Consider the following 26128-nt stretch of genomic DNA (forward strand, 5'->3'; position numbering starts at 1 on the left):
CAGAAATTAATCATGTTCATCTCCTCCTTTCATGAACTTCATCATCGTCTCCATGAGTTCTGAAAAAATCCCAGAAATCATCAATTCTCAAACAAAATCAATCTCTTCAACACACACCCAAAATCAATCTTTTCACACAAACAATCCTCGGACCAAACATATGCAAGCACAAGTACAGTTGAATTAAGAATGAAATTAAAAGCCAGAAGACAAACAAACGAGCGAGGATGCGATCTTAGTTTTGAATTAGCAATAACATCTCAGTATCTCAGTAAAAACATAGGAATTTCAATGTTACAGTTAACGAAAAATGAACCACAAAGAATGGACATGCCCAAGGGAGAAAAAAACTTATAGAAAAGAATCAAACAAATTAAAAGATGCGTTGAGTTCTCTGATTCTCTCTCCACTCTTCATCTCCATCTCCAGATGCCCACCATCTCCACCACCATTCCCACAACTCTCTTCTCAAACCCCTCTCTTTTCTTCTTCCACCGCACCTCCCACTACAAACACAACACAACTTCTTCCTCCTCCTTCATCTTCTTCTTTCCCACTTCCCCAATTTCTGAAACCCTAAATCTTCAACATGAACGAAATCTGAAATCAAATCAATCCCTATCAGTGTTGAGGAAAAACAGAGATTTGTTTGGTTGGTTGAGATTTGGCTTTGAAGTGGGAGACTAAGAGAGAACGAGGGAGAGCAAGAGAGAGCGGCAAACAACTTCCAGCTGTTGAGAACGATGAAGTTCATGAGAGGAGAAGATGAACATGATTAATTTCTGGGTTTTTTTCCAGTCCCCGTTGAATTTTTAACGGAAATTGAACCGAGTACCAACGTTGCACACATGAGTTAACGTGGGGGACCATCCATGTAATTAAATTTAGTGGGGGACCAAAATCGTGGATCTGGTAAATGTGGGGGACCAAAGTTGTAATTAAGCCAAAGATAGAAAACATAAAGTGAGAGATAGTAAAAAAATAGAAAATATAAAGTGAGAAATAGTAAAAAAAATAGAAAAATAAGATATTTGATTAATGTAATACGAAAAAAAAAGAAGTAAGAAAAAGTGAATAAGAATGTGATGGAAGACAAACCATGGTGTGAATTATTAGATTTAGGAAGATCCAACCCTACCAAAATGTTAGGTCTAGAGTTAAAGATTGTTCTAATATTTATAAGCACTAATATGATCACATCTCTAGTCAATGTGAGCTTCTAACATGAATAAATCAAAATCGGCTTAAATATGTTGGAGGTCCCTCTAAAATAGGGGTCCTTTGGTTAAGGCCCCTACAAAATATTTTGGGTGGAATAAGCCCCTAATGTGAAAATAATATATAGTGATAAGCCCCTGCCGTGAGGTTCCGTTTAATTTTTTATGATTCTGCAAACGGCGCTACGTGGATTATATTTTGTGAAAATTATTAGGGTGCCACATAAGTAAATTAGGGTTGAAAAAAATAAAAAAATAAAAACTCAAAGTAAAAAGCCCAAGTAAAATCCCCAAACGTACTTGGGTTTTTTTACTTTGGGTTTTTATTTTATTTTTATTTTTTTCAACCCTCATTTACTTATGTGGCACCCTCTTTAATTGAATAATTTTCACAAAATATAAACCACGTCAGCGTCGTTTGCAGAATCATCAGAAATTAAACGGAACCTCACGACAAGGGCTTATCACTATATATTATTTTCACATTAGGGGCTTATTCCACCCAAAAACTTTTGTAAGGACCTTAACCAAAGGACCCCTATTTTAGAGGGACCTCCAACATATTTAAGCCATCAAAATCTTGTAATTTTTAGAGCCTTGTCTTGAACCATGTTATTGGCATATGGCACGTGGACCTAGCACAGATCAAAATCATGCATATTTTATAACTATAGGCCATGTTCTCAGTTAATCTTTATGTTTGTATGAATGGTGAAAATCAAATTGATACTATATTTTGACCCAAGAAGAGTGTTTGTCGGCAAGGGTAAATTTTAACCTTTTCAAATGAATCAAAATTTTGACTAATATTGCAGGGGACATGGTTATGGCTGGCACAAGGGCCCAAAGGTCGGCGTTCTAGGACATTTTTATTGTTCTTCCCCTCAAAGGTAAGCTTGTAATTGTTCCTGTAATTATTTTTTTGACAATTTCTTTCGCTTCCTCTTTCTTTTCATTCTTAAGATACATAATCATTTCCCTTCTTTATCTTTCATCAAAATATCCCTGGAACGGTAGCTGTGAGTAAGATTGACAAATTGATCCATGAACCTATTATCCATCCACAACTAAACCCATTCAATTCAACTCATCTAATTGCAAAATTAAAATTAAATGAATGGATAATGACCCATTCATTTAACTTGGTGGCTTAATAATGACCCCATAATATTTTAAAACATTGAATAATTTAGTTAACATAAAAAATTCGATGCATTTCAAAAAGATACATGGGTTAAATGGCTATTTTTTTACATTACTAAACCAAAATCCAAAATCTCTAAACGGGTTAGGTCGACTTGAACAGGTCGGGTTGACCTCAGCGTTAAATTCGCTTTAAAGGGGACAAGCTTACCTGAACTAGCCTAGGCAACTTAAACCCTAATCCTTAAATTCTAATCCCTATATATAATTGACACTAAACCCTAATCTTTAAACACTTAACCCTAAATATTAAACTGCCCTAAACCTTATAATATGTAAACCCTTAACCTAAGCTAGGGGGAGTATCACGTCAGGCGAGTCATCTTCGGGTCGGAGCCTAATATGATCATAAACCTAATCTCTAAACCTGGCCCTAAACCATAATCTCTAAACATTTAACCCTAAACCGACCCTATTTAAAAACCCTTAACCCTAGACACAACGTGAATGGACGAAGCGAGTTGACATAACTCATTTTTCACTTACATTCTTTCCTCTTAAAAGTTTTCCTCTTATATTATTCCCACTCATTTTCACTTCTACATTCAAATAGAGCACTAAAGTTTGGGAGGGAGAGCGAGAAATAATGGGGTCACCATCCCTTTTAACTCTGTATCTGCAGCAGATAATGAAGCTTTAACTGGAGGATTTGATTTAGAGGAAATTCAGGAAGCAGTTTTCTCTTGTGATGGTGATAGGTGCCCCGGCCCGGACAGTTACAATTTCAAGTTTCCGAAACATTTTTGGGAACTCCGGAAGTCCGACTTTAAAATGGTGTTGGATGATTTTCATGCGAATGGGGTTTGGCCAAGGGGCACTAATTCCTCTTTTATAGCTCTTGTCCCGAAGGTTGATTCCCCTCAAGGCTTGAATGATTTTCGTCCAATCTCGCTTGTGGGATGCATGTATAAGGTTGTGTCGAAGATCCTTGCTTCAAGATTGAAATTGGTGCTCCATAAGCTCATTGATGAGGCTCAATTTACTTTTGTGGGAGGTCGTAGTATGTTAAACAATGTGGTTGTTGCTAATGAGGTGGGTCATGAAGCAAAGAGGAAGAAATCCCCAACCCTTATTCTCAAAGTTGATTTTGAGAAGGTGTACGATTCGGTTAGTTGGGATTTTCTTGTGTACATGCTTAGAAGAATGAATTTCAGTGAGAAACGGATTAGGTGGATTCGTGGGTGCTTAGAGTCTTCCTCGGTTTCAGTCCTAGTGAACGGTAGCTCCACTGATGAGTTCAAAATGCAAAAGGGTCTTCGTCAAGGAGATCCTTTGGCCCCTTTTCTATTCATCATAGTTGCAGAAGGCTTGAATGGCTTAGTTATGAGGGCTATATTGTGCAACAAGTTGAAGCCAGCACGGGTGGGTATCCCAAGTTCAGTGGAGGTTTCTTGCTTATAGTTTTCCGATGATACTCTTCTTATTGGGGAGGCTACAGCTCAGATTGTGACGGTTTTCAAATGCATCCTAAGATCCTTCGAACTGGTTTCGGGACTCAAGGTGAATATCCATAAGAGCAAGTTGGCGGGAGCATCAGTGGAGAGCAATCAAATTGGAAGTTTTTCTGGCTTGGTAAATTGTAGGACGATGACGGTCCCCTTACAGTACCTTGGTCTTCCTGTTGGGGGCAACCCTCGTCGCTTGTCGTTATGGGATCCGGTGGTGTCTAGGTTGCAAAAGAAACTCTCAAGTTGGAGGAGGAATTCCCTTTCCTTTGGAGGTGGAATATATCTTTTAAAGAGTATTCTTGAGTCCATTCCGCTGTATTTTCTGTCCATGTTTAGAATGCCATTAGGCATTCTCAAGAAGTGCAAAAGTAGGATGAGGGAGTTCCTTTGGGGTGGGAAGGAGGGTGAGAACAAGGTGGCTTGGGTGAGTTGGGATTCCATTTGCAAACCGAAGGCCATAGGAGGTTTGGGTTTGAGAGAATGTGGAAAATTCAACAAACCTCTGCTCGGCGAGTGGCGATGGCGATTACTAACGGATAGGGACAGCTTGGTGTGCAGGGTATTAACAAAAAAATATAAGGGTAGAGTACCTATTTCAGCCTCTGTGTGGTGGAGATCTGAATAACATGTGTGGAATTAATTAAGAAGGTGTGTGGTTTGGGGAAGGTGTGGAGAGAAGATTAGGGGGAGGGGATTCAGTGTTGTTTTGGAGTGATACTTGGATTGTAGGGGGACCTATGTGCGATAGTTACAATGCCTTATTCAATCGCTCCACTCAGAAGAATAGGTTTGTGTGTGACTATGGTAGTTGGGTAGAAAGGACTTGGCGTTGGGAACTCAATTGGGACTGCGAGTTGTCAGTGGTAGAGGAGGACCTGCTTGCAGATTTATTGAGAGTGGTGAGTGCCTTCGTGCCTACTAGAGATAGGGCAGATCGATGGGTATGGGTGAGAGAGGAGTCGGGTACCTATACTGTGAAATCGGCTTATGAGACTCTATAAGGCCAAGGTCATTTGCTAGAGAAGATGTTTTCAGGGACCTATAGACTGTCAAGGCTCCAACTATTTGGCTCTTGCGTGGAGAGTTCTCTTGGGAAGAATCCCAACTAGAGAAAATTTGAGATTTCGCCATGTTTTGCCCGCTAGTACTGATGTTTCTTGCCCATTATGCGTACAAGAAGAGGAGAGCACCTGCCATTTGTTCTTCGCTTGCTGTGTATCGTGGAGGGTTTGGATGATGATTCTGAACTGGTGCGGAGTTGAGACATTACTACCAATGGGGTGTTCATAAAACTTTCTGCAATTTATGCAAGGTTGCGTAAATTCAAGAAGGAGGCGCGGTGCGTGGCAATTTAGGTTGCTGCAATTGGACTTATCTGGTATAGAAGGAATTATGTAATATTCAGAGGTGAGGAGTTTGATATCTCAAACGTGGTGGATATGATCCAACTCAAGTCATAGTCCTGGCTAAAAGCAAGGTTCGAGGGTTTCCTATACTTTGATTGAATGGAAACAAAACCCGTTACAATGCTTGGAGGTGCTGTGAAGGCAGTTGTGTTCTCAGTTCTGGTTTTAGGCCCAAGTGGCTCTAGTCTTTGTCTTTTTTTTTTCTCTTCTCCCCTGTGTTTCTTTTCTTCTGTTTTGTTTTGTTTTTTTCCCTCTTTGTATTAAGGGTTGAGGCACCTCTTGTGCCTCCTTTAATGCAATTCTTTGGCTTATAAGAAAAAACCATGGTAATTGAGCTTCTTACCCATTTTTACCACAACTTCTTGTTGTTGTTATAAAAGCGTTATAAATGTGAAATCTGTAGTAGTAAAGAGACAAAAGAAGTAAAGGTGTTGGCAGAATGACTGCACCTTTCAGAATATTTTTCCAAAAATATTGAATTGTAGACACAATCATGCCCATCTTTAGTTTTGAGTAGCACATATTAGAGTTAGTGGCGGAAATTTTTGAATTTAGCATATATGCCAATATGCAGAGGTGGAAAAGGGCCACCGGGGCCACATCCCTTCCATCTTTTAAATTTTCATCTTAATACTATGTATATTTTTCTTATCACACCTGTAGTCAATTAATTTAATAAAAACGTCAAGTAGTAAAGAATAGCAAACTACAAGGTGTGGTAGTAATTAGTGCTTTTACCACTCCTTTAGGCGTCGAAGGCTCACATCCTTCTTGCACTATGTTTACATTAACTTTTGTACTAAAAATGGTACTCCCCTTGTTCTTTTTATAAGAACTAAATGAGGAGTGGAGGTTGTTCCTTTTTATAAGAACAAGATAAGCCTTTGTGCCGCATTAATTATTTTTTTCACAATTTTACCCTTATTTAATTCTAGAAATATGGAAATGCATTAATGATGGAAAGAGACTAAAATGAAGTATGTTAAGAATAAAAACTTTGGAAATTTAACAACATTTGAGAACAAATTTAATGCAAAAAACTATACTAACCAACTTTCTTAAGGGATGTGCAAAGTTAGTTTGGTTCTTATAAAAAGGAACGAATGGAGTAATATAAAAGGGCAATTCTTGTCTACAAGAATCAACCTCGATTTCTTCACCAAATCCTTTAGCAGCATGAGTTACCATTGAGCTAGACACAACTTTACTGTCCAAATTGATATTTTAGTATATTTATACATATAAATAATATCAGAGGAGGCATCTAATGATTCCAGGAGTCAATTAAAAAACATACTCTTGATCAGGGGGTGAGTGACCAAAACTACCCAGGGGGTAGGTGCTGAGAAGACCGGAAAGATCATGGTTGAAAGGTCTGGAGAGCTGAGTAGGCCTGGGGTGTGGAGCATTGGTCAGAGTCAGATGGACTAGGTGGCTCGGCGTGCCCGGAGGGGGAGACCTGCAGGGACTCTGATGTCAAAGTTAGTCCAGAGACTTAGGAATATTCGGAGTGTATATGCTATTGAAACCGTACCTTCCCAATGAGAGAGAAGGGACCTTTTATACTCCATCTAGGATCAAAGGGTCCTAGGGGAATGGTCATGAGAGCCTACGTTACTAGGGGTTCCCTCACCGTTGGATCTTCCTGCAGCTTGTGCTGCGTTCAGAGATCTAAGAGCCAAAAGTTCCTAGTATCTAGCGGCTAGATCTAGGGCAGTCCTACACGCCATCGTGAGCGGGGCCTAGGGGTGGTGATGTGATAGGTGGAGACGGGGGCCAGACCCCTCGCCTGGTCGGTGGCAATCACCATCAGAGTAGCCGGGGTCTGGGTCGATCGGCATCGAGGGTGCCCGATATTGAGGGTGACCGGTATTGAGGGTAATCGTCCAAGTGGGTCTCGACCGTTTTGGCTGAGCCCCAAAACAGTAGTCCCCCCATTCAGATCCCCAAGGGTTGCGAATCTCGAACTAAGACGTTTCATGTTTATCCCCGGTCTCATCTTGGTGGGTTGGGTCGATGTAGGTCGACTACCCGATTCTTGGTTTCCACCGGTCTGATCTTGGTGGGTTCGGTTGGCGTAGGCCGATTGTATGATTCCCATAAAAACTCTCAACCTTAACCGTTGATTTCATTAAAATATAACGGCTGAGATTAAAACCTAATTAAACCCTTCCTTGCTTTGTCTGGCTGCACACCCAAGAGGAAATGTATCAGCTACGGGAACAATATTTGCACCTAACATTTCATTTTTCTTTGTGGTGAAGATCTTCCATCAAAGTAATAACCTCCGACAGAAGAGAAATATCGATTGTTTCAAAACAAATGAATAAGCACATCCCTGGAATTTTATCCCGTTCTTCTTGAAATGCCAATTCACAAGCTTAAGCCAATTCTCTATTGGGTGGAAAAGTAAACGATCGTGAAGATTTATTAATTCCCTTTCTGTGTTGTGCTCTTGTGTTGTGGCTCTCTTACAAATATCTAGGATGTTGGACCCGACCCGCCTAGAAAGAGCATGAAGAAGACGCGCTTCGTCCTTAGGCATTAAGGACTCGATGTCTTGCAGGCATGTGGACCGGACCCGCCCTATGTGGTCTTGGCGGGACCTCTGATGTATACCTCTGTGTGGGACATGAAAGATTGAGATACTTGTACGTGTGTCGAGATCATAATTGTATGGGTATCGAGACTATAACTGTACACATGTTGAGAATATGACTACTGGGTTGTTACCCTCAAGGCCCAATAGACTGAGAACAAGGCCTAAATGTAATAGGTTTAGGTCAAGAGTCAAGCTCAACTATAAAAGGCTAGGCTCCTATTGAATAAAGTAGGTTCTCTCTTATACTCAACAATGGCTACCATAAACCCTATATGAAGGTCTTCCATGTTCATGTAAGAACATTTTTGGACTGACGTCGTCAAGTTATAGTCTCAGTTCCACTCTGATTACGACGCTTTCTATGAATGCATGTAGTACCGGATCTGGAACTCGACAAACGACATTTTTCTCTCGTCGGTTTTCACTGAGTTGTACTCACGATTTGAATGCGAAGAGCAAGTACTCGCCATTTTGTATCCTCTTGAGTTTTTATCGCCATGGTTGTTTGTCGCCATCACCATTTGAATGAAATTTCCATCTCCAAACACGTGACTCTAGTCACGATGTTAGACACACGTTGTTCAAGCTGATGCATTTTCAGATGAAGAGCATGTGCCATTATTGATGGTCCAAGACCACTTACGTGACACTCGTCACAATAACGGAAACGAGTCGCCCAAGGCGCAGCTTGTCACGACAAAATACGCGTGCTCAAGCTGATGCATTTTTAGATGAAGAGCACGTGTCGTTATTGTACGTGACACTCGTCACAATAACGGAAATGAGTCGCCGAAGGCGCGGCTCGTCACGACAAAATACGCATGCTCAAGCTGAAGCATTTTCAGATGAAGAGCACGTGCCATTATTGATGGTCCAAGACCACTTACGTGACACTCGTCACAATAACAGAAACGAGTCGCCGAAGGCGCGACTCGTCACGACAAAATACGCGTGCTCAAGCTGATGCATTTTCAGATGAAGAACACACGCCATTATTGATGGTCAAAGAACCGCTTACGTGACACTTGTCACAATAACGGACGCGAGTCGCCAAAGGCGCAACGAGCTACTCAATAAAATACGCGTGTTCAAGCTGACACATTTTCATATGAAGAACACGTGCCTTTATTTATGGTCAAAGAACCACTTACGTGACACTCGTCACAATAATGAAAAGAAATCGTCAACGTGATGTTCAAGCTGACTACATGTTAGATGAAGAACATAGCATACGCAAGTTGTACAAATTAAAACGACGACATATGCACCGCTCATGTGACACGCGTCACACCAAACATGTTGGATTTTTTATGGACAAAGGATGGGTGTTGATCATAACAAAGTTTTTGCTATCTTATTTATTTTCAGAGTTTTTGGCGGCTTGATCTTGCCATCTTTATCATTGTCATCTTAGAGTAATGACGCGCTTTGTCCTCATGCTTCAGACTCGACGTCTTGCGGGCATGTGGACTGTTTAGATACTCCCCCCCACATATGATGTCGTCAGATGACCTCTTCAGGCATGGATGGTTGCAAATGTTTTCTATTCGCCTATTTCGGCGAGTCGTATGTAATAGACGGGACCTAGTGCTAAAGACACGCTTCGTCCTTCTGCATAAGGACTCGACGTCTTGCGAGCATTTGGACAGGTCTCGCCCCATAAGGGCGACTCAACCTCTACTCAGGCGGTGACGACCTTGGTGGGTCGGGACCTAGTGCTAAAGATGCGCTTCATCCTTCGGCACAAGGACTCGACGTCTTGCAGGCATGTGGACCTGACCCGCCCTAGAAAGAGCATGAAGAAGACGCGCGCGCTTCGTCCTTAGGCATTAAGGACTCGATGTCTTGCGGGCATGTGGACCGGACCCGCCCTATGTGGTCTTGGCGGGACCTCTGATGTATACCTCTGTGTGGGACATGACGGATTGAGATACTTGTACGTGTGTCGAGATCATAATTGTACGGGTGTCGAGACTATAACTGTACACATGTTGAGAATATGACTACTGGGCTGTTACCCTCAAGGCCCAATAGACTGAGAACAAGGCCCAAATGTAATAGGTTTAGGTCAAGAGTCAAGCCCCACTATAAAAGGTTAGGCTCCTATTGAATAAAGTAGGTTCTCTCTTATACTCAACAATGACTACCATAAACCCTAGATGAAAGTCGTCCATGTTCATGTAAGGACATATGTGATTTTGATTTCTTGGCAGAGGATGTTGGATGGGCTGTGAGAGAGTAGGAAAGGCGCAAGATTCTAATTGAGAATCATGTTTCTCGTGTGTGCAGCCGGTTCCAGCAATAGAGCAGGGAAGGGTCACATGAGAGATTAATTAGGTTTTAATCTCAGCCGTTATATTTTAATAAATTCAACGGTTAAGATTGGAAGTATGTTTTTTAATTGACTCCTGGAGTCCATGAATCTCTCCTCATAATATCGTCATTGATTACTATATTCCTTATTTGTTATCATGTGTTATTTTCTACTATTTTTTGAGAAGGCAAACACAGTTGTTGAATTTTTATTTATTCTAACTTTTAAGTTTCGACAAACTAATTATCAGTACTATATCAATTGATTTGCCTTTATAGAGTTCCTTTGAATTACCATTTAATAAAATAAAGTATAAAAGATTAAATTTTTGTTTGAAAAGTAAACGCAAAAGTAAGTTTTAAAAAAAAATGTTTTTTGAATTGAACAAGGAAAATTTAATTTTAGAAATGAAATTACTAAAAAGAATTCATTGGTAAGAAGAAGAAAAATATGAATAATAATGAGAGATAGATGTGAGTAATTTTGTAATTGATGTGTTCTAACGAAAAAATGAATTAGAAAAAGTATCACATATTTACTTTTCATTAATTTGATGTTCACGTTAGTATAACATATTTAATTGCATTTTTTTTCACCGGAAAGATAAATTACACCCTTAGTGATTGATCCCTGAAACTCAACCTATATGTCCCTTATCTCTTATTACTTGAGCTATCATTCGAGAACACTTAATTTCATTTGCATTTCTTTTGCCAAAAATAAGATTAAAAAAATATAAGTACATTTTGCTCCCTTAACATATTTGATGAATAATATGATTGTACATTTTGCTCCCAAACATACTCTTGTATTTATTAGAAAAAAAATTATTTTTCTTTTAAGTCATAATAAATGTTTAGATGCACAATAAAAATCACAGTGAGTCAAAATATTGTTGGAAAAAAATAAATTCACTTTACTTTCATGCAGGGGCGTATCTATGGATGGGTTGACAGGGGCCATCGCCCCCCCATAATTTTAAAATTTGTACAGACTATAGGTGTTTTTCCGAGCTAGAAAAAAGGAATTTGTCGTTCCAACTTAGACATTATCATTCAGATGTTTCTCGAAATCCTAATTTAGGAAATTTTCCAGTTTAATTTATCCGAGTTTTACCATAAATTAGTTGATACTGGAAGAGCAACAATATTTCCACTTGTTGATAGATTGATACATCTTGTTTTGACACTTTCTGTTTCAACAACTTCTACATAGCGATCTTTTTATTCAATGAAAGTTGTTAAGACTCGGCTTCGACAAAATTGAAGATGATCTTCTCAGAAATTTATTAGTTGTATATATCGAGAGAGAAATTGCTGAAAATATTTGTTAATACAATAATAGATAAACATAGTACTATGAAAGAACGAAGAGTTATATTTAAATAATTTTTTATCATTTAAAGTTTATATAATATTCAATGAAGAATTTTTTAGTCTTATATTTTACCCCCAACAAAAAAATCCTAGATACGCCTTCATGCACATATAAATACTTAATTAATTTGATTTTTTGTCTTCGGTACAAAAAAATCCTGTCTTCGCACTTCAGATATGCATACGTGAAATTGCTAAAATTTTGTGGTGGTAGATAGCTGTGGATCCGTCCCCTTATGCATGTAGTATATGATCATGCTATATATATATATATATATATATATATTGTAAATGTATTCAAACTTTAATGAACGCACTTTTTTTTCAAAGAGCATGCCATGATGTAAATGAAGAAATAACAAGATGTCACATGTCAACAAAAGTATATAGTGGTTGAAGGAGTTGTGTGGTAGGTTGATGAGAGTGTTTGCGAGTTGGGAAACAGAATGGGACCGACCTCATATATACACAACCCACCCACAGTTCATATTTCACCATTCTCTTTGTTGAAGGGTCAATCTCAAAGCCTATCTTTTAGCCCCATCAAAGCTCCAACACCACCCATCATCATTTGTCAAAGAGATGAACCAAAATTTGAACCTCTCCCAGACAAAGGAGAGAAGTGATGAATGTTAATTAAGGTGTGGACGCAGGCAGCATAAGCATGTTAATTTGTCTGCAACCCTTTTTGTCTATGTTTTGATTCCTTTCGATCTCTCCAGTGTGGAAAGTTAGATTATCAAAACTTACATTGCATGCTTGCTACTATCATTGGTTTTTCTAGATGCACACGTGTTATGGGTACATTCAGCCTTTTATCTTTCTTTAATTTCAATTTATTCCTACTGCATTTTTACCTACACATTTCAATTATATTTACTTTCTTTTTCTATTTTTTTTACTTATCAAATCATCCATGGTATCTCTTAATTATTTATATCTTATCTATCTCATAAAATGTAAATGTAATGAGTGTAAGGATAGAAATAAGTGATATATATAATATGTGATGTAATCAAAATTCATAAAAAAATATGAAAAAAGTGAAAATGATATGTGAAAAATATTAAGATGTATATGAATCATTACTGAAACTCCCTTTTCTTACAAAAGTAATTCATTCACGATTGAGCCGGCACGATTACGAATACGTTTTCTTTTTTCTGAAAAGCAGTGTTAATTATTTTTTCTACAAAGCATTTGAAGACTTTGACTCTTGACGATGGATACCTTAGCGTATACTGAATTCATCATATACAAACAAAAAGTATATATGTCAGACAATAATTTTGTATTTTGTATGTTTTCAACAACTTTTTCGATTATGGATCTCGTTTAATACTTAATTAGTACCACATGATTTTCATTCGGTGCTAATTGCTTGCTATTTTAATTTCATGTGTATCACATGTTGTTGAATATATAGATTAGCTAGGTGTCATTATATTTTTGGCGTGGCAGTAAAATTGTGCTGCTTCTTATTATGGAAGAAACACTTCCCAAAATCTTATTACAAATTGATTTCTCTTTGTTCAAATATAAAAATAACAAAATAAGGCAAAGCAGATCACGTATCTTGATGAGCGTATACAAAAAACATATCTTGATGAGCATGAGCAGTGACACTAGAGAATCTTGTCCAGTTATCTTTGTCCTTTCAGCTAATTGAAACACAAAGTTTCATTGTATTTAACTTCTTCCTTCACATAATTATGTTGAGAGTCTAGTCACATAGGCATGTTAATTAATTTTATCTATTCTAATTTTTTTTTAAAGACCAATCAATATATTATATAAAAATATAGCTTGAGATCAGCCCTCTCAATTAGTAGGTACATAACAAAGAAGAAGAAAAAAGAGAGAAGGAAGAACTACATGCATGAACACCAAAATAAACCCTTAGAAGAGGGTATTAATCAGGTTTGCCCTACAGCAGCCTAATTTGGCTAAGTAATCGGCAGTTGGCCTCTCGTATCAATCAAATTAAGAACGCTAACCGACTTCCAATCTATTTTAAAATTTGAATTGATACATGTGTATGATTTTTAAGTTTAGCATGTCTGCATTTCTATTAATTAAACTCAATTAAGATTCATGTTTGAGTTAATATGGTAAAATTTTACTTCTCAATTGATGTGCTGAGATATATATGTGTTTTTCTTGTTGCATAAACAAGAAATGATTAATGTTGCATTACACTCAATGAGTGAAAAAGGGGTGAAAAAGAAGAGATGGGAAGAAGAAAAGTAAGAGAAAAATTAAATATGAGATGGGAAGTTGATAAGGGATAAGAAATGAGGTGAGACGTTAAAACAAAATGAGTATAATAGATGTACATTTTTTTTTATCGGCAATAAGATATATATTGAAAAAAAGTACGAGGGATACTTCAACCCAATATAATAGAAAAGATTGAGAGAAAAGATAAAGATTGAGATTACAGCCTAGAGCTGCAACTTAGTTATACATAATCAAGCCCACCCAACTAAGTACCATCTCTTTGAAAACTAAGACAATAAAGAAAAATGTCTCATTAAAACTTTACTAAAAAAACTCAGTTTGGGATAAAAATCTAGTGAAGGAAAAAGAGTACAAGTTTCTTAAAGTCTATAATTAACCTCCAAAAAGATGTGAATAAGTTAAACTCTCACATTAAATGGACATTGAATAATCATACATGATGGTCATGGCACAATTTAGAATAGCAGAGACTTTTGTTGTTGCTTTCTCCCTTTTAACCATTAATTATTGCGAAAGTTGTGGCAATTAATTAAGATTTTCAGAGGTGACTTTTCTGTCACTAGTTTAGGTAACAAACCACATTTACTAGTGGTGATACTATTACAAACCACATAAGGGGGTTAAAACTAAAAGTTAGAGCGATTACTCCCTCTTGAACAACCACCCCACCCCCTGGTCCCAAACAAATTAAAGAATCTTTTTTTTGCTTCAATTCAGTGGAAAGTTGACAAAGGATAAGTTCATAGACTTTGCTTCAATTCTGTGAAGAGATGACAAAGGGGATAAGGTGATTTTTTATCAGGAAATTAGAAAGTGCAGCAAATTTGATCCACACAAATTGATTACCCCAAAAAAATTAAAGCGAAAGAAAAAGAGAAAGCTAGGAGGGCATTTGGTTTTTACTTCAGCTGTAATCTTCATTTCATGATTTGTGGTTTTACTTAATTAAGCATTATTATGCACCTTTTTATTTGTACAGAAGCATGATTATGCTCTCGGAAATTTTACCAAAAAATATCAAATCAATGTACCTGATGACACCACTGGAAAATACAGACCATTTACCGATAATTCGATATAATGGTGAACCGTGATAAAAATTGGTTCATATATTATCACTACTACTATTATTTAGTATATATTATTTATAAATATACTTCTTATGGGCTAAAATTAATTTACAAATTTTAAAAAAAATGTTTTAAGTCTGGTTAATTTTAATTACATACTTTATCTAACTAGAGAAGTACTAAGTCCACTTTTTTAGCTTTAGCTTATCCTTGTGAGAAATAGGTTATGACCCTATTTAGAAGTCATATATTTTTGAAAATGTTTGAAATATTTTATGTAAATAGTTTGAGGTTGTCTAAATGACCCATGATAAAGATTGAGTTAAATAACCCATCATCCAATCACATTGGAGATAAGTGAGTTGGAATTTCTATATTTTATTTATTAATTTATCTCCAATGTGATTGGATGATGGGTTATTTAACCCAAACTTTATCATAGGTCATTTAGTGAAAAGTGCTTAGCTTATATGAATTTCATGGCATTGAAGCTGATAATGGGCAAGGAGTGTTTGGACTATAGCTATAAGTGTTTTTTAGTCTAAAAGCTCAAAGCAATTCAACTTCCCCACTTTTTAACTGTATATTCTTTCCTTCTTCATTCCATCCATGTGAGACTTTTTTAGTTTCAACAACTAATTTTAATCGATTCATTCATTCCCACATTATTTTTCAATATTATATATTTTCACTAATTTTTTTAATCACATAACATCATATCTCACATCGAGATAGAGATACTGAATGAATTGGGTGGTTAACAAAATTGTTTCCTTCTAGAAACAACTTGTTAGATACGTCAGCTATTGCTCTAGAAGTGAAAAAAAAAAAAATCAATATATAACAAGCTATATCTATATATATGTTCCCACCCTGAAATGCTATTTGTCCTTGCAATAATAGTGTAATTTCTAAAAGCAGGCACACCACCCATGAAGGCAACACTGAGATACCTAGCTGGAGTTGCAGGCCCTAGTGGTTTTGGCTCCAATTCAACTGCTGAGCAAGTTACTCAAAATTGCTCTTGCTCCCTTCCTTCCCATCTAACTGCTCTCATCACTGGTAAGAGAAGAGAAAACAAAACAACCATATATGGAAACCTTAATTATCATCCATCCATTCAATGATCTATTTAAATTTTATGACCAAATATTTGGCCTTTCAAAAAAACAAAGACCAAATATTATGGTATATTAAAAACCCGGTTTTTTTTTTCTTCAAAACTTTGTTTGAGTAAGTCGATGATCTCTTGAAGCTGAAGGCCCGGCCATGGCTGTGCTGATAGTGATTACTTTGGTTCTACAGATTCTCGAGGATGATCTTCTATACATTTTTCAATTTTTCTTGTATTTCATATTTGTACACTTTTTCTGGGAGGAGAGGTCTCCACTTTTTTTCTGTCAATGAAAATTTAATTAGTTTAATCTTTATTCAAATTTGTGCTAACATAATTACCCAAATTTATGGAGATGTACACATATTTGGATATACAGTATAAAATTACGGCGGAACTAAAATCATGATGGACAGAAGCAATCCCTTAACTTTTGCAATTGTCGACTATGGTTTTAGTATCACTTTTGTGATTTTCCACCGTGTATCCTATACATACTAATTTCATGGCATTGAAAAGTGCTTAGCTTAATTAGTGGCTCTCGTACATGAGCCACATAAAAAGAATGGTGGTTCATTTTAGCCGCAGAAAGATAGGATTTTGTCTCTTTTTTTGTCTTCATTGGATTCAGACAAGATAATCTCATCATGTACACCAGAAACACATAATCTCATAGTCTCCCTTTTCCCACATAAAATAGATATCCTGCTCCATTTCATTTACCCTTATTTAAATATTTGTATGGTTAGCTAATTAATTAATGATGTTGTTAATTAATTATATATTGTTGTACTTGAAGGGGCCAGTTCTGGTGTTGGAGCTGAAACAGCAAGGGTATTAGCAAAGAGAGGAGTGAGAGTTGTGATTGGTGTGAGGGACTTGAGGAAGGGAAAGGAAGTGAGAGACAATATATTGAAGGAGAGTCCAAATGCTGAGGTTATTCTGTTGAAGATTGATCTTAGTTCTTTTGCTTCTGTACACAGATTTTGTTCCCAGTTTTTAGCTTTAGATCTTCCTCTCAATATTCTCATGTAAGTTTTGTTTAGTCATCATACTGTTCGATCCACCTTTTCATTTTATATAATCATTGTGGAAGAATAATGAAAATGGCATGGTGATATTTTATGATATATGCTAATGGTTAGAATAAATAAATTTTGCAGAAACAATGCAGGGATATTCTCTCAAAACTTGGAGTTCTCTGAAGACAAAATTGAGATGACATTTGCTACAAATTACTTAGGTACTGTTCTAATTCCTGTTGCTTTCTTAGAGTTTACATGGTCTGCATGATTTGGATAAATCTCCTTTTTTTTAGGTCTTAATTAAACTCAATTATGAATTAATTAAGAAAAGTCTCGGCAACACATAAGAACGATATTGTAAATAACATGTACTAAATGGTAAACCAATTTTAACATGGTCTACGATAAAATTATCCCTTTAATTAATGCAAGAAACAAGCAACCCCCAAATAAAAAGTAGCTTGGATAAAGAATGAAACAATCCTTAGTGACCATCGTTCAGTTTGGGTGAGAAGCCTCACATTAATTAGAGCAATGACCAAGATAACTATTATATATGAGAAAACAATCATCAACTCTTGAGTTAACTTTTGGGTTGAGATAGGTCTCACAAATTCTAATATGATACAAGAGTCTATTCTAAATTTGTTAAGTGAAGACTACCCATATATGAATCACCTGCATATTCCTACATATTTCACACTCCAGATGTCCAATCCTCAGCGTAAGTGCGTGAGTAGAGGTGTGTTGAGAAGACTTTACATTTGATTTCATTTTATCATATTTTTAATGAATTTAAAAATGAAACCCAGTATTATTCTATTTTGCCATATATTCTATTTTTGTTTTTGGAGAAATATCCAAACATATATTCAAGGTCCCCCACCAAAAAACAAGATAGGGTCCACGACTAGGAGATGAGGCTTCATTTTGGTCCACAGACAGAGCACTACACATGCTCTATTCTTTCTTTATGGGCTCAAACTCCAAAACCCTTCGTGGCCCATTTCTAAAAGTGCCATGCTTTTGTTTTTGACAGAATCAAAATGTCTGTTTCCATTTTTCCTTCTAAGTAAAAAATTGGGTCACACATGATTAACTAATTAATAGCAAAAAATACGAGATTTATTTTTTAATTTCATAATAATCTACAATAGACAATAACTTTTATTTCATTTAATTAATGTTTTTGCTAAGACAAAAATGGAGGTAATCATTCTTTTGAATGGAGGTAATTAAGAACTGGGAAGGTTTGAATTCTTTTTTAGAATTTTCATGTTTTCTTTCTTCAATTGTAGGTCATTTTTTGTTAACAGAAACCTTACTAGACAAAATGATAGAAACGGCAGAGAAGACAGGAGTTGAAGGAAGAATAATAAATGTTTCTTCTGTCATTCATAGCTGGGTGAAGAGAGATGGTTTTCATTTCAACGATATACTCAATGGAAAAAGGTGCACTTTTTTTTTTACTGTCTCTTCAAAACTAAATGGTAAATATTACATTAACTTTTAATACTGATGATTGCATTTCTGTTTCTGGTAACAATTGTAGTTATAATGGCACACGCGCTTATGCTCAGTCAAAATTGGCCAATATTTTGCATGCCAAGGAAATAGCCAGACAACTCAAGGTTAGAGATGGCAAATAAACCAAAACTTTCTTGTAAATGGTGATCATCATGCTAATAAGAGCAAGACTTTGTATATATATGCCCCAAGAAGATATTCATGACAAATTGGAATATAATTACAGGAAAGGAATGCAAGAGTAACTATAAATGCAGTACATCCAGGCATTGTGAAGACAGGAATTATTAGAGCTCATAAGGGCTTATTAACGGGTAAGTGACAAGTTTCATTAGTTAATCAAGCGCAACTTAAGCTTTTAAGTATCTCTCGAGCGCAACTTAAGCTTTTGAAATAGTTTATTTATAACATCACAACTTTTATGAGCGACGAGAGTTACTAAAAAGTTGAAGTGCATGAGAAAAACACTAACAATTCGTGAAATTTCCACGCAGATTCTCTATTTTTCATCGCATCAAAGTTACTCAAATCAAAATCACAGGTTGGTAACAAAGTTCATTTAGGTCAATTATGAGTAGTATAGTAGTACTATTCATATTAATCTAGAACTACGGTGTGTATGCAGGGTGCATCAACAACGTGTTATGTGGCTCTAAGCCCAAAACTAGAAGGTATAAGTGGGAAATACTTTACAGATTGCAATGAGAGTAAGTGCTCAAGCCTAGCAAATGATGAATTGGAAGCTCAAAAACTATGGAACAATACCTATGCTTTACTTCAAAAACGACTACGCCAAGCAACACTTTGATAAACTATATACTTTCTTCAAGCAGGATCAAACATCAATTGTAACTGTATATTACATAATTATACATTCCCTGTGTAGCTCCACTTTGATTTTGTTGTACATATAAGAGTGCACAAAGCATATAATCTCTCTGCTATAATAAAGATATATATAGCTGATATATACTCTACAAATCAAATATGAGAGCAAAATTAAGCTTACCCTCATTGTAATACAACTGCTCCTTCAACATGAAGGGGATTATTTTTGCACACTATTTTATTAACATTCAACTTTCACACATTTTTTCTACCTGTTTCCTTCTTATCTCACATGTCTGATGTCTGATCTCTTAGTATCACATTCACATTCAAGAAAAAAGAATGCAAACACTTATTAGCACAAAATTATATGATACAAGCTAAGTCATGGCAGAAATACAAAAACAAGTGGACATGAACCACATACCCCAACTCACATCGGACACTTCCATTAACTGTAGAGATCATCCTCTCCATCTGCGGTAACAGACGAGAAAGGATCAGAGGCTGTTGCTGTTGCAGTGTTCTCATTTCGGTCAGGAAACCGAAACTCCGTTCCGATTCCACGAGACTGTTGCAAGGTCTGAGCAAACACCTGGTATTTCCTGATGTCAGCATCACTGACACTCCGGCGAGCAAACTTCATTGACTCTTCAAAGTGAGCTGGTTTTATCTCAGCTACCTCCTCTTCAGTCTCATCTTCTTCCATGGCTTCTGGGTTCTCTCTTTTTCTTCTTTCCTGCTCTATACCCTGTTAATGCCAGAGATTAAGTACATATCAAGCAATTAAACAAATAGGGTTTATTTTATTTACGGTTAAAAAGTATGAAAACAGAAAAATAACACATTTCAATGTCTTTCTTGTTGAAGTAACAACCTGCAACTTCAACTATAAGTGTTAGGAATGAATGCGTTATTTACTCATTTTCATACTTTCTGAGAGTAAACCAATGGGCTCAAAAAAGCTCTAAGTCTCTAACTTCTACAAAGGGGAGAAAATAAAATTATCTGTAACAGAACATTTATAAAAAACTCATACTACAAATATTGCATCAAAGGGATCATGTTAATTTGTCATATGAACCATTCTTTTTGCAGCAAATTACAGAGAGTGAAAAATCATTTCCAGACATGTTTTAAGAAATTGTACTCAGACAGGAACAAAGGTTATGGATGTTATTGATGGTTTATCACATGCTTGGTTGTGAATTTGCAGTATCAAACTAAACTATGTTTGGTAGAAGTAGCTTTATCTAGCTTTTGTGCAGATAAAATCCAAATTAAAATCATTTTACTTTAAATCAAGCTGGACCAAATTAATTCTACAAAAAATTCAATCCATTCAAAACCACATTTAGCAAACTCACCAAACACATACTTAACTCTTAAGTGACTTGAACTTCAGAAAACTTAGGGACATATCCAAGATTTTTCAGAAAATAATTATGATTCATAGCATACTTCAATCCACTTTAACCAACCTAATTGTACAAAATTTCAGTTCTTTCAAATTCACATTTGACAAATGCGCACCCAAATGCATACTTAGTGACTTGGACTTTAGAAAACTTAAAAGGCATATCCAGAACTTTCAGAAAACAATTATGATCCATGACTACACAAGGTAAAGCCCTTACAACATATAGCATGTTTGGCTTCCCATGGTCTCCAAACCCCTTTTGAAAAAAGCTACTCTTGTAGCTTAAACGGTGAGAAAACCAAACATGTAAGCATTTGCACATGTGCATCCCATTCCCATCATATCATACCTTTTCAATATCTTCTCTGATGGCATATTTGCAAGCTCGTTGACAAATTTCAGTAATATCAGCACCACTAAATCCCTGAGTGTAACGGGCCAGAGCAGCCAGGTCAACATCCTTAGAGATTGGCGACTTCCTCAAACACGCCTTGAAGATTTGAAGGCGTGAACTTTCATCCGGTAAAGGAATGTAAATCAGTTGGTCCAATCGTCCCGGCCTGAGCAATGCAGGGTCTATGATGTCTGGTCTGTTTGTTGCGCCGATGATGAAAACCGTTTTCTTAGCAGTCATACCATCCATTTCTGTTAATAGTTGGTTCAACACCCTATCTGCAGCACCGCCAGCATCCCCTACAGAACTGCCTCGCTGCACAAGAATGGAAATGTTAAGTGCATGTTTGGAAATCATGGTTCTGGAGCCAGAATCAATTCTGAGAAGAAACTTTTGTGAGTAGCTTTTGAATTTAAAAATTTATTCTACGGAATAAGTAAAGACTAACAACTAGCATCCATTGAGTCATGAACAAATTAATGTTCATAGAGTTTAGTATAATTAATTAATACCTGGGTTGCAATTGAGTCAAGTTCATCAAAGAAAAGCACACATGGAGCTGATCCCCGGGCCTTATCAAATATTTCGCGAACGTTGGCCTCGCTTTCACCAAACCACATTGTCAGCAACTCAGGGCCCTTGACACTTATGAAGTTGGCTTGGCATTCATTAGCAATTGCTTTTGCTAACAGGGTTTTACCACAGCCAGGAGGTCCATAGAAGAGAACACCTTTGGAAGGTGCCATGCCGAATTTCTCAAACTTTTCAGGATGTTCCACTGGGTATTGAACAGTCTACAAGCAGCAAAACATTTCTTACTTTTGTTTGAAAATATGAAAACTTGCTAAACTAAAAGGTACATATACAAATAAAACACAATTTAAGACTCAAGATATCAAAAGCAAGTTTGAACCTCTTGAAGCTCCCTTTTGACATTCTCTAAGCCTCCAATATCATCCCATGAAACATTTGGAACCTCCACAACCTACCAAAAGCAACAACTCATGTTATGATTCTTGTAATAAATTGCTCCATGAAAGGTTAAAATAAATTTACAGAATACTTTCATTAAGTTCTGTCATTGAAATTATTGCATGAGTTTTCGGCATATATGGCAATGGGTGGGATGAAACAGAAATATGCTAAATAAGTATTTTTTGTTTTATTTTAAAGCTTATGCAACCCAAATTAGAGTAATCAAAGCCAAAACTAAAGCAGTTTGAAAGTGTTTTCGGTTAAGAATAAAGAAGCCAAACTCACTGTTTCGCGCAGGGCAGATGGGTTTGAAGAACCTAAAGCAGTTTGGAAGTGTTCGTTGGTCACAGCCATGGAACTCAACACCTCGGCATCAATTGTTTCATCCTCTAAGTCAATCACATCCATTTTCTCCCGGATACACTGCAGTGCAGCCTCTGTGCAAAGAGAAGCAAGATCTGCTCCAACATAACCATGGGTATCTCTAGCTACTCTTTCAAGATCAACCTGAAATTAACACAGCACAAAATTGCAATTGTGAAATGCAAGATACACATGTTTTATAGTGTAATAGCGAAGTTATGAGTGGAATCTTACATTATCTGAAAGTTTCATATTCTTTGTATGAATTCTAAGAACCTCCAACCTTCCAATTTCGTCCGGTGTGCCGATGTCAATCTCCCGATCAAACCTTCCGAACCTTCTGAGAGCAGGATCAATACTATTAGGCCTATTTGTGGCTCCAATTACAATAACATGCGATCGAGACTTGAGGCCATCCATTAGAGTTAAAAGCTGCGAAACAATACGCCTCTCCACTTCACCGTGTGTCTTCTCTCTCTTGGGAGCAATCGAGTCCAACTCATCAATAAAAATGATGGAAGGGGAGTTATTTTCAGCTTCTTCAAACGCCTTCCTCAGATTGCTCTCGCTCTCACCGGCCAGCTTCGACATGATTTCGGGTCCATTAATCAGAAAGAAGAATGCACCTGTCTCATTAGCCACTGCTCTTGCAATCAGAGTCTTCCCAGAACCAGGTGGTCCATAAAGCAATATCCCTTTTGGGGGCTTAACGCCAATTGATTTGAAGAGTTGCGGGTGTCTAAGTGGAAGCTCTACAAGCTCTCGAATTTGCGCCATTTGCTTCCTAACACCACCAACATCATCATAGCCAACTTCATTCAATTTCTCCTCATCTTCCCTTTTGATGGGTTCCCCCTCACAGAAGATTTCAGTATCAGGTGCCACAATACAGTATTCTCCAGGATCAGTCTCTATTACTTTGAATTCAACGCTTCGCATCCCGCCCCTAACGAGGAACAAGTCCCCTTTCCTCACTGGCCGGTATGACTCCAGAAAATATGCTGTGAAACCAGAACATTATAGTTATATATTTACATTCACTACGAATGCAATAAGGAAATGATGATATTGAACTAACTGCATGTTTGGCTTCACATTTGCAAGGGTTAGAATTGATTCTACACTGTCAAAATCAATTATGTTTTTGGTTTAGATGTTTCCTCTCACAATTTATTACAATTGAAAAATCAATTTTAGGATGAAGCTACAAATCCTAGCTTCTGCGGTAAACATAATCAATTGTGAGATTTTAAAACTGGATTTCACAGCACTACGCTATAGAGATCACTTTTTACATCCAAAAACGAATCACTTCACTTTCAACTCAACTTTACCATATTCATTTTTAACAAAATCAATTCTATTTCACAATCAGTTCTGATAAAATTATCCAACACGCACAAACTTAACTTACGCTTTAGATATGCATCAAACAAGTTGCCAGTGACACCCTCAATAGTATCATCAATTGGAAGGATGTGAACTCGACTCCCATACTTGACATCAGGACATTGATGAACAGAGACAACATCTCCAAGCCGCACTCGAAGATTAGCCCGAACAACCTTATTCATCCTTATTTTTGGCTCATCACACAGTTCATCAGTAAGAACAATGCATATTGTGTCCCTTCTCTTCTTTCCCTGTGTCATTCAATTAATTTCTTAGAATTGCATTCCACTTGCATTAAACCTATATAGAAGATGGATGCTATAGCTAGGTACCTTTATCAGAACCGTGTCACCCCGGAAAAGTTGAAGCTTTTCCATTGTAACAGGGTGCAGAGTAACCACTGAATTATCATCATTAATTGCTTCATCAACTACTAGACGGTTAGGGGACTTCTTGCGTTCTAGTATTGCAGTGGAATAATCCTTCTTGTCACTTTTCCTACACCAAACATACATTGTTAACAGTTAAGACCAATTTTTATCCCTGAAATTTTTCAAATGATATTTTAAATTAAATCAACACTACTATAAATAATAGAACCACACTACGTGATCCTAATTTAACACAATTCTATTTACAGTGACTCGAGTCAAGACCTCTACTTAATAGAAAAACCCTACATATCTATGCACTTGGTGGTTTGATTCAAAGTATATATTGATGTGCAAAATCATTCACCAGTTGAATAATATTCTTCATAACTTTAAATTAAAAGAGTGCTTACAAATTATGTATACACATCCAAATCTAAAGTTGGTTAAGAAAGCATATCAGCTGGGAAACATTAAAACAAAAACAAAAGAGGAAGTGTAAAGAAACTCACGGGCCAGCAGAGGATTGAGCCTTATCAGGGTTGGGTGAGGGTGAGGTTGGATTCGCCATGGAGTTGATATCAATGGTAAGTAGCTTAGCTTAGCATAGCTTAAGGGGAACATGGAATATCACAGGAAAATAAGAGAAAAAACAAAGAGAGATAGTTTAATTTGGGACATGATATGATGATGATATCAACTCCAATGAGCTGCATCCGAGTGTCCATGAACATTTTCGGGAGCAGCCACGTACCAGGTACCACCTCTTACGCCGCCATCCTCCATGTTTTTATGCTTCCGTGTAACACTCTCGTGATGCCACCACCTCATGCACTCACACAGTCTACTGTTGACAAGAAATGACTCGTTTTAGTGTCAAAAACTAGCATCCGTGTAATTTGCGCCCTTTAGCATTGGCTTTGAGTTAAATGATAAATTAATTACACTTACCGATATTGTACATCAGACAAACCGTTGCCATTAGCATTGGCGTGGACGGACGCTAAAATTATCGACCAACTTATTGCCCAACATCAATTAGAGGCACTTCACAATTGATACTTACTTCACCGGCCAACTTAGCATTGGAACTGGGTGATGCCAAGTTGAATTCGGCCCGACCCATCTTGTAGGTTGAAAACTTAGTGTTGGTTTAGTCGACGTAAAGCTTCGATGGTCTCTCCAACCTAATGATCTTAATTCTCTAAATCACCCAAGCTAAATAGCTAAATTCATCCTAATTTTAGGTTGTTCAATATTATTTTGACTTGTGTAATGAGTTAGAATTTTTTAAAACACACACAACAGATGATGTGTTTCACTTCCATGCCTTAGCATCAGACTTTCTGGAGATTAAGCAGCTCCTTCAGCGTCCGTGGAGTGTTCAGCTCCAGCATGCTTCCCGCAGTGCCAATGAAGTGGCGGATTGCTTAGCCGGTTTAGGTCTGCCTCAGCAGTGTGACTTTCTTCGATTAGAGGACCCCCCTCCTCAGCTTGATCCCATCTTAGCTCGGGATCTGTTAGCTTTGTAGTCTTTCTTTTGTCGTTTAACATTCCGATGTACAAAAAAAAAAAACACATGTCAAAATATTATTGACTACCTAAGCTAAGATGATTTTACCAAAACAAATATTGTGTGATTTAAAAAACACAAATAAGAATTTGGCTAAAAAGCATTTTTGGCTCGTAATGTTTCAAGTTTGTGCAAATTCTGCCCCTATCTATTTTGTCGATGTTTCTACCCCTCATGTTTTCAAACAGTGCACCGTCTACCCCTGACGGAGGGGTAGACGGTGCACTGTTTGAAAACATGAGGGGTAGACGATGCACTGTTTGAAAACA

General features: G+C 37.0%; 2 protein-coding genes across 4 annotated transcripts; one reads left to right on the forward strand and one right to left on the reverse strand.

Annotated features, from left to right (window-relative positions):
- The first annotated feature begins 15750 nt into the window (after nt 1-15750).
- Nucleotides 15751-19551, forward strand: LOC130734487 (short-chain dehydrogenase TIC 32 B, chloroplastic-like). Of its 2 annotated transcripts, none has more exons than XM_057586933.1 (8): nt 15751-15939; nt 16791-17022; nt 17155-17234; nt 18333-18468; nt 18569-18647; nt 18770-18857; nt 19038-19084; nt 19169-19551. In XM_057586933.1, the coding sequence occupies exons 1-8, from the start codon at nt 15810-15812 to the stop codon at nt 19349-19351; spliced, it is 975 nt and encodes a 324-aa protein (XP_057442916.1). In that variant the 5' UTR covers nt 15751-15809; the 3' UTR covers nt 19352-19551. The 2 variants fall into 2 exon arrangements, with proteins under 2 accessions (XP_057442916.1, XP_057442915.1); XM_057586932.1 differs by having other exon boundaries at nt 15752-15939; nt 18315-18468.
- Nucleotides 19461-25468, reverse strand: LOC130734485 (cell division cycle protein 48 homolog). Of its 2 annotated transcripts, none has more exons than XM_057586931.1 (10): nt 25238-25468; nt 24799-25130; nt 24248-24413; nt 23938-24166; nt 22758-23524; nt 22446-22667; nt 22099-22170; nt 21698-21979; nt 21141-21500; nt 19461-20122 (listed from the first exon to the last, which is right to left on the reverse strand). In XM_057586931.1, the coding sequence occupies exons 2-10, from the start codon at nt 24855-24857 to the stop codon at nt 19823-19825; spliced, it is 2457 nt and encodes an 818-aa protein (XP_057442914.1). In that variant the 5' UTR covers nt 24858-25130; nt 25238-25468; the 3' UTR covers nt 19461-19822. The 2 variants fall into 2 exon arrangements, with proteins under 2 accessions (XP_057442914.1, XP_057442913.1); XM_057586930.1 differs by having other exon boundaries at nt 24799-25133.
- Between the last annotated feature and the right edge of the window lie 660 nt (nt 25469-26128).

Source organism: Lotus japonicus, chromosome 1 (genome assembly GCF_012489685.1).
Source record: "Lotus japonicus ecotype B-129 chromosome 1, LjGifu_v1.2".
Taxonomy (NCBI): Eukaryota; Viridiplantae; Streptophyta; class Magnoliopsida; order Fabales; family Fabaceae; genus Lotus; species Lotus japonicus.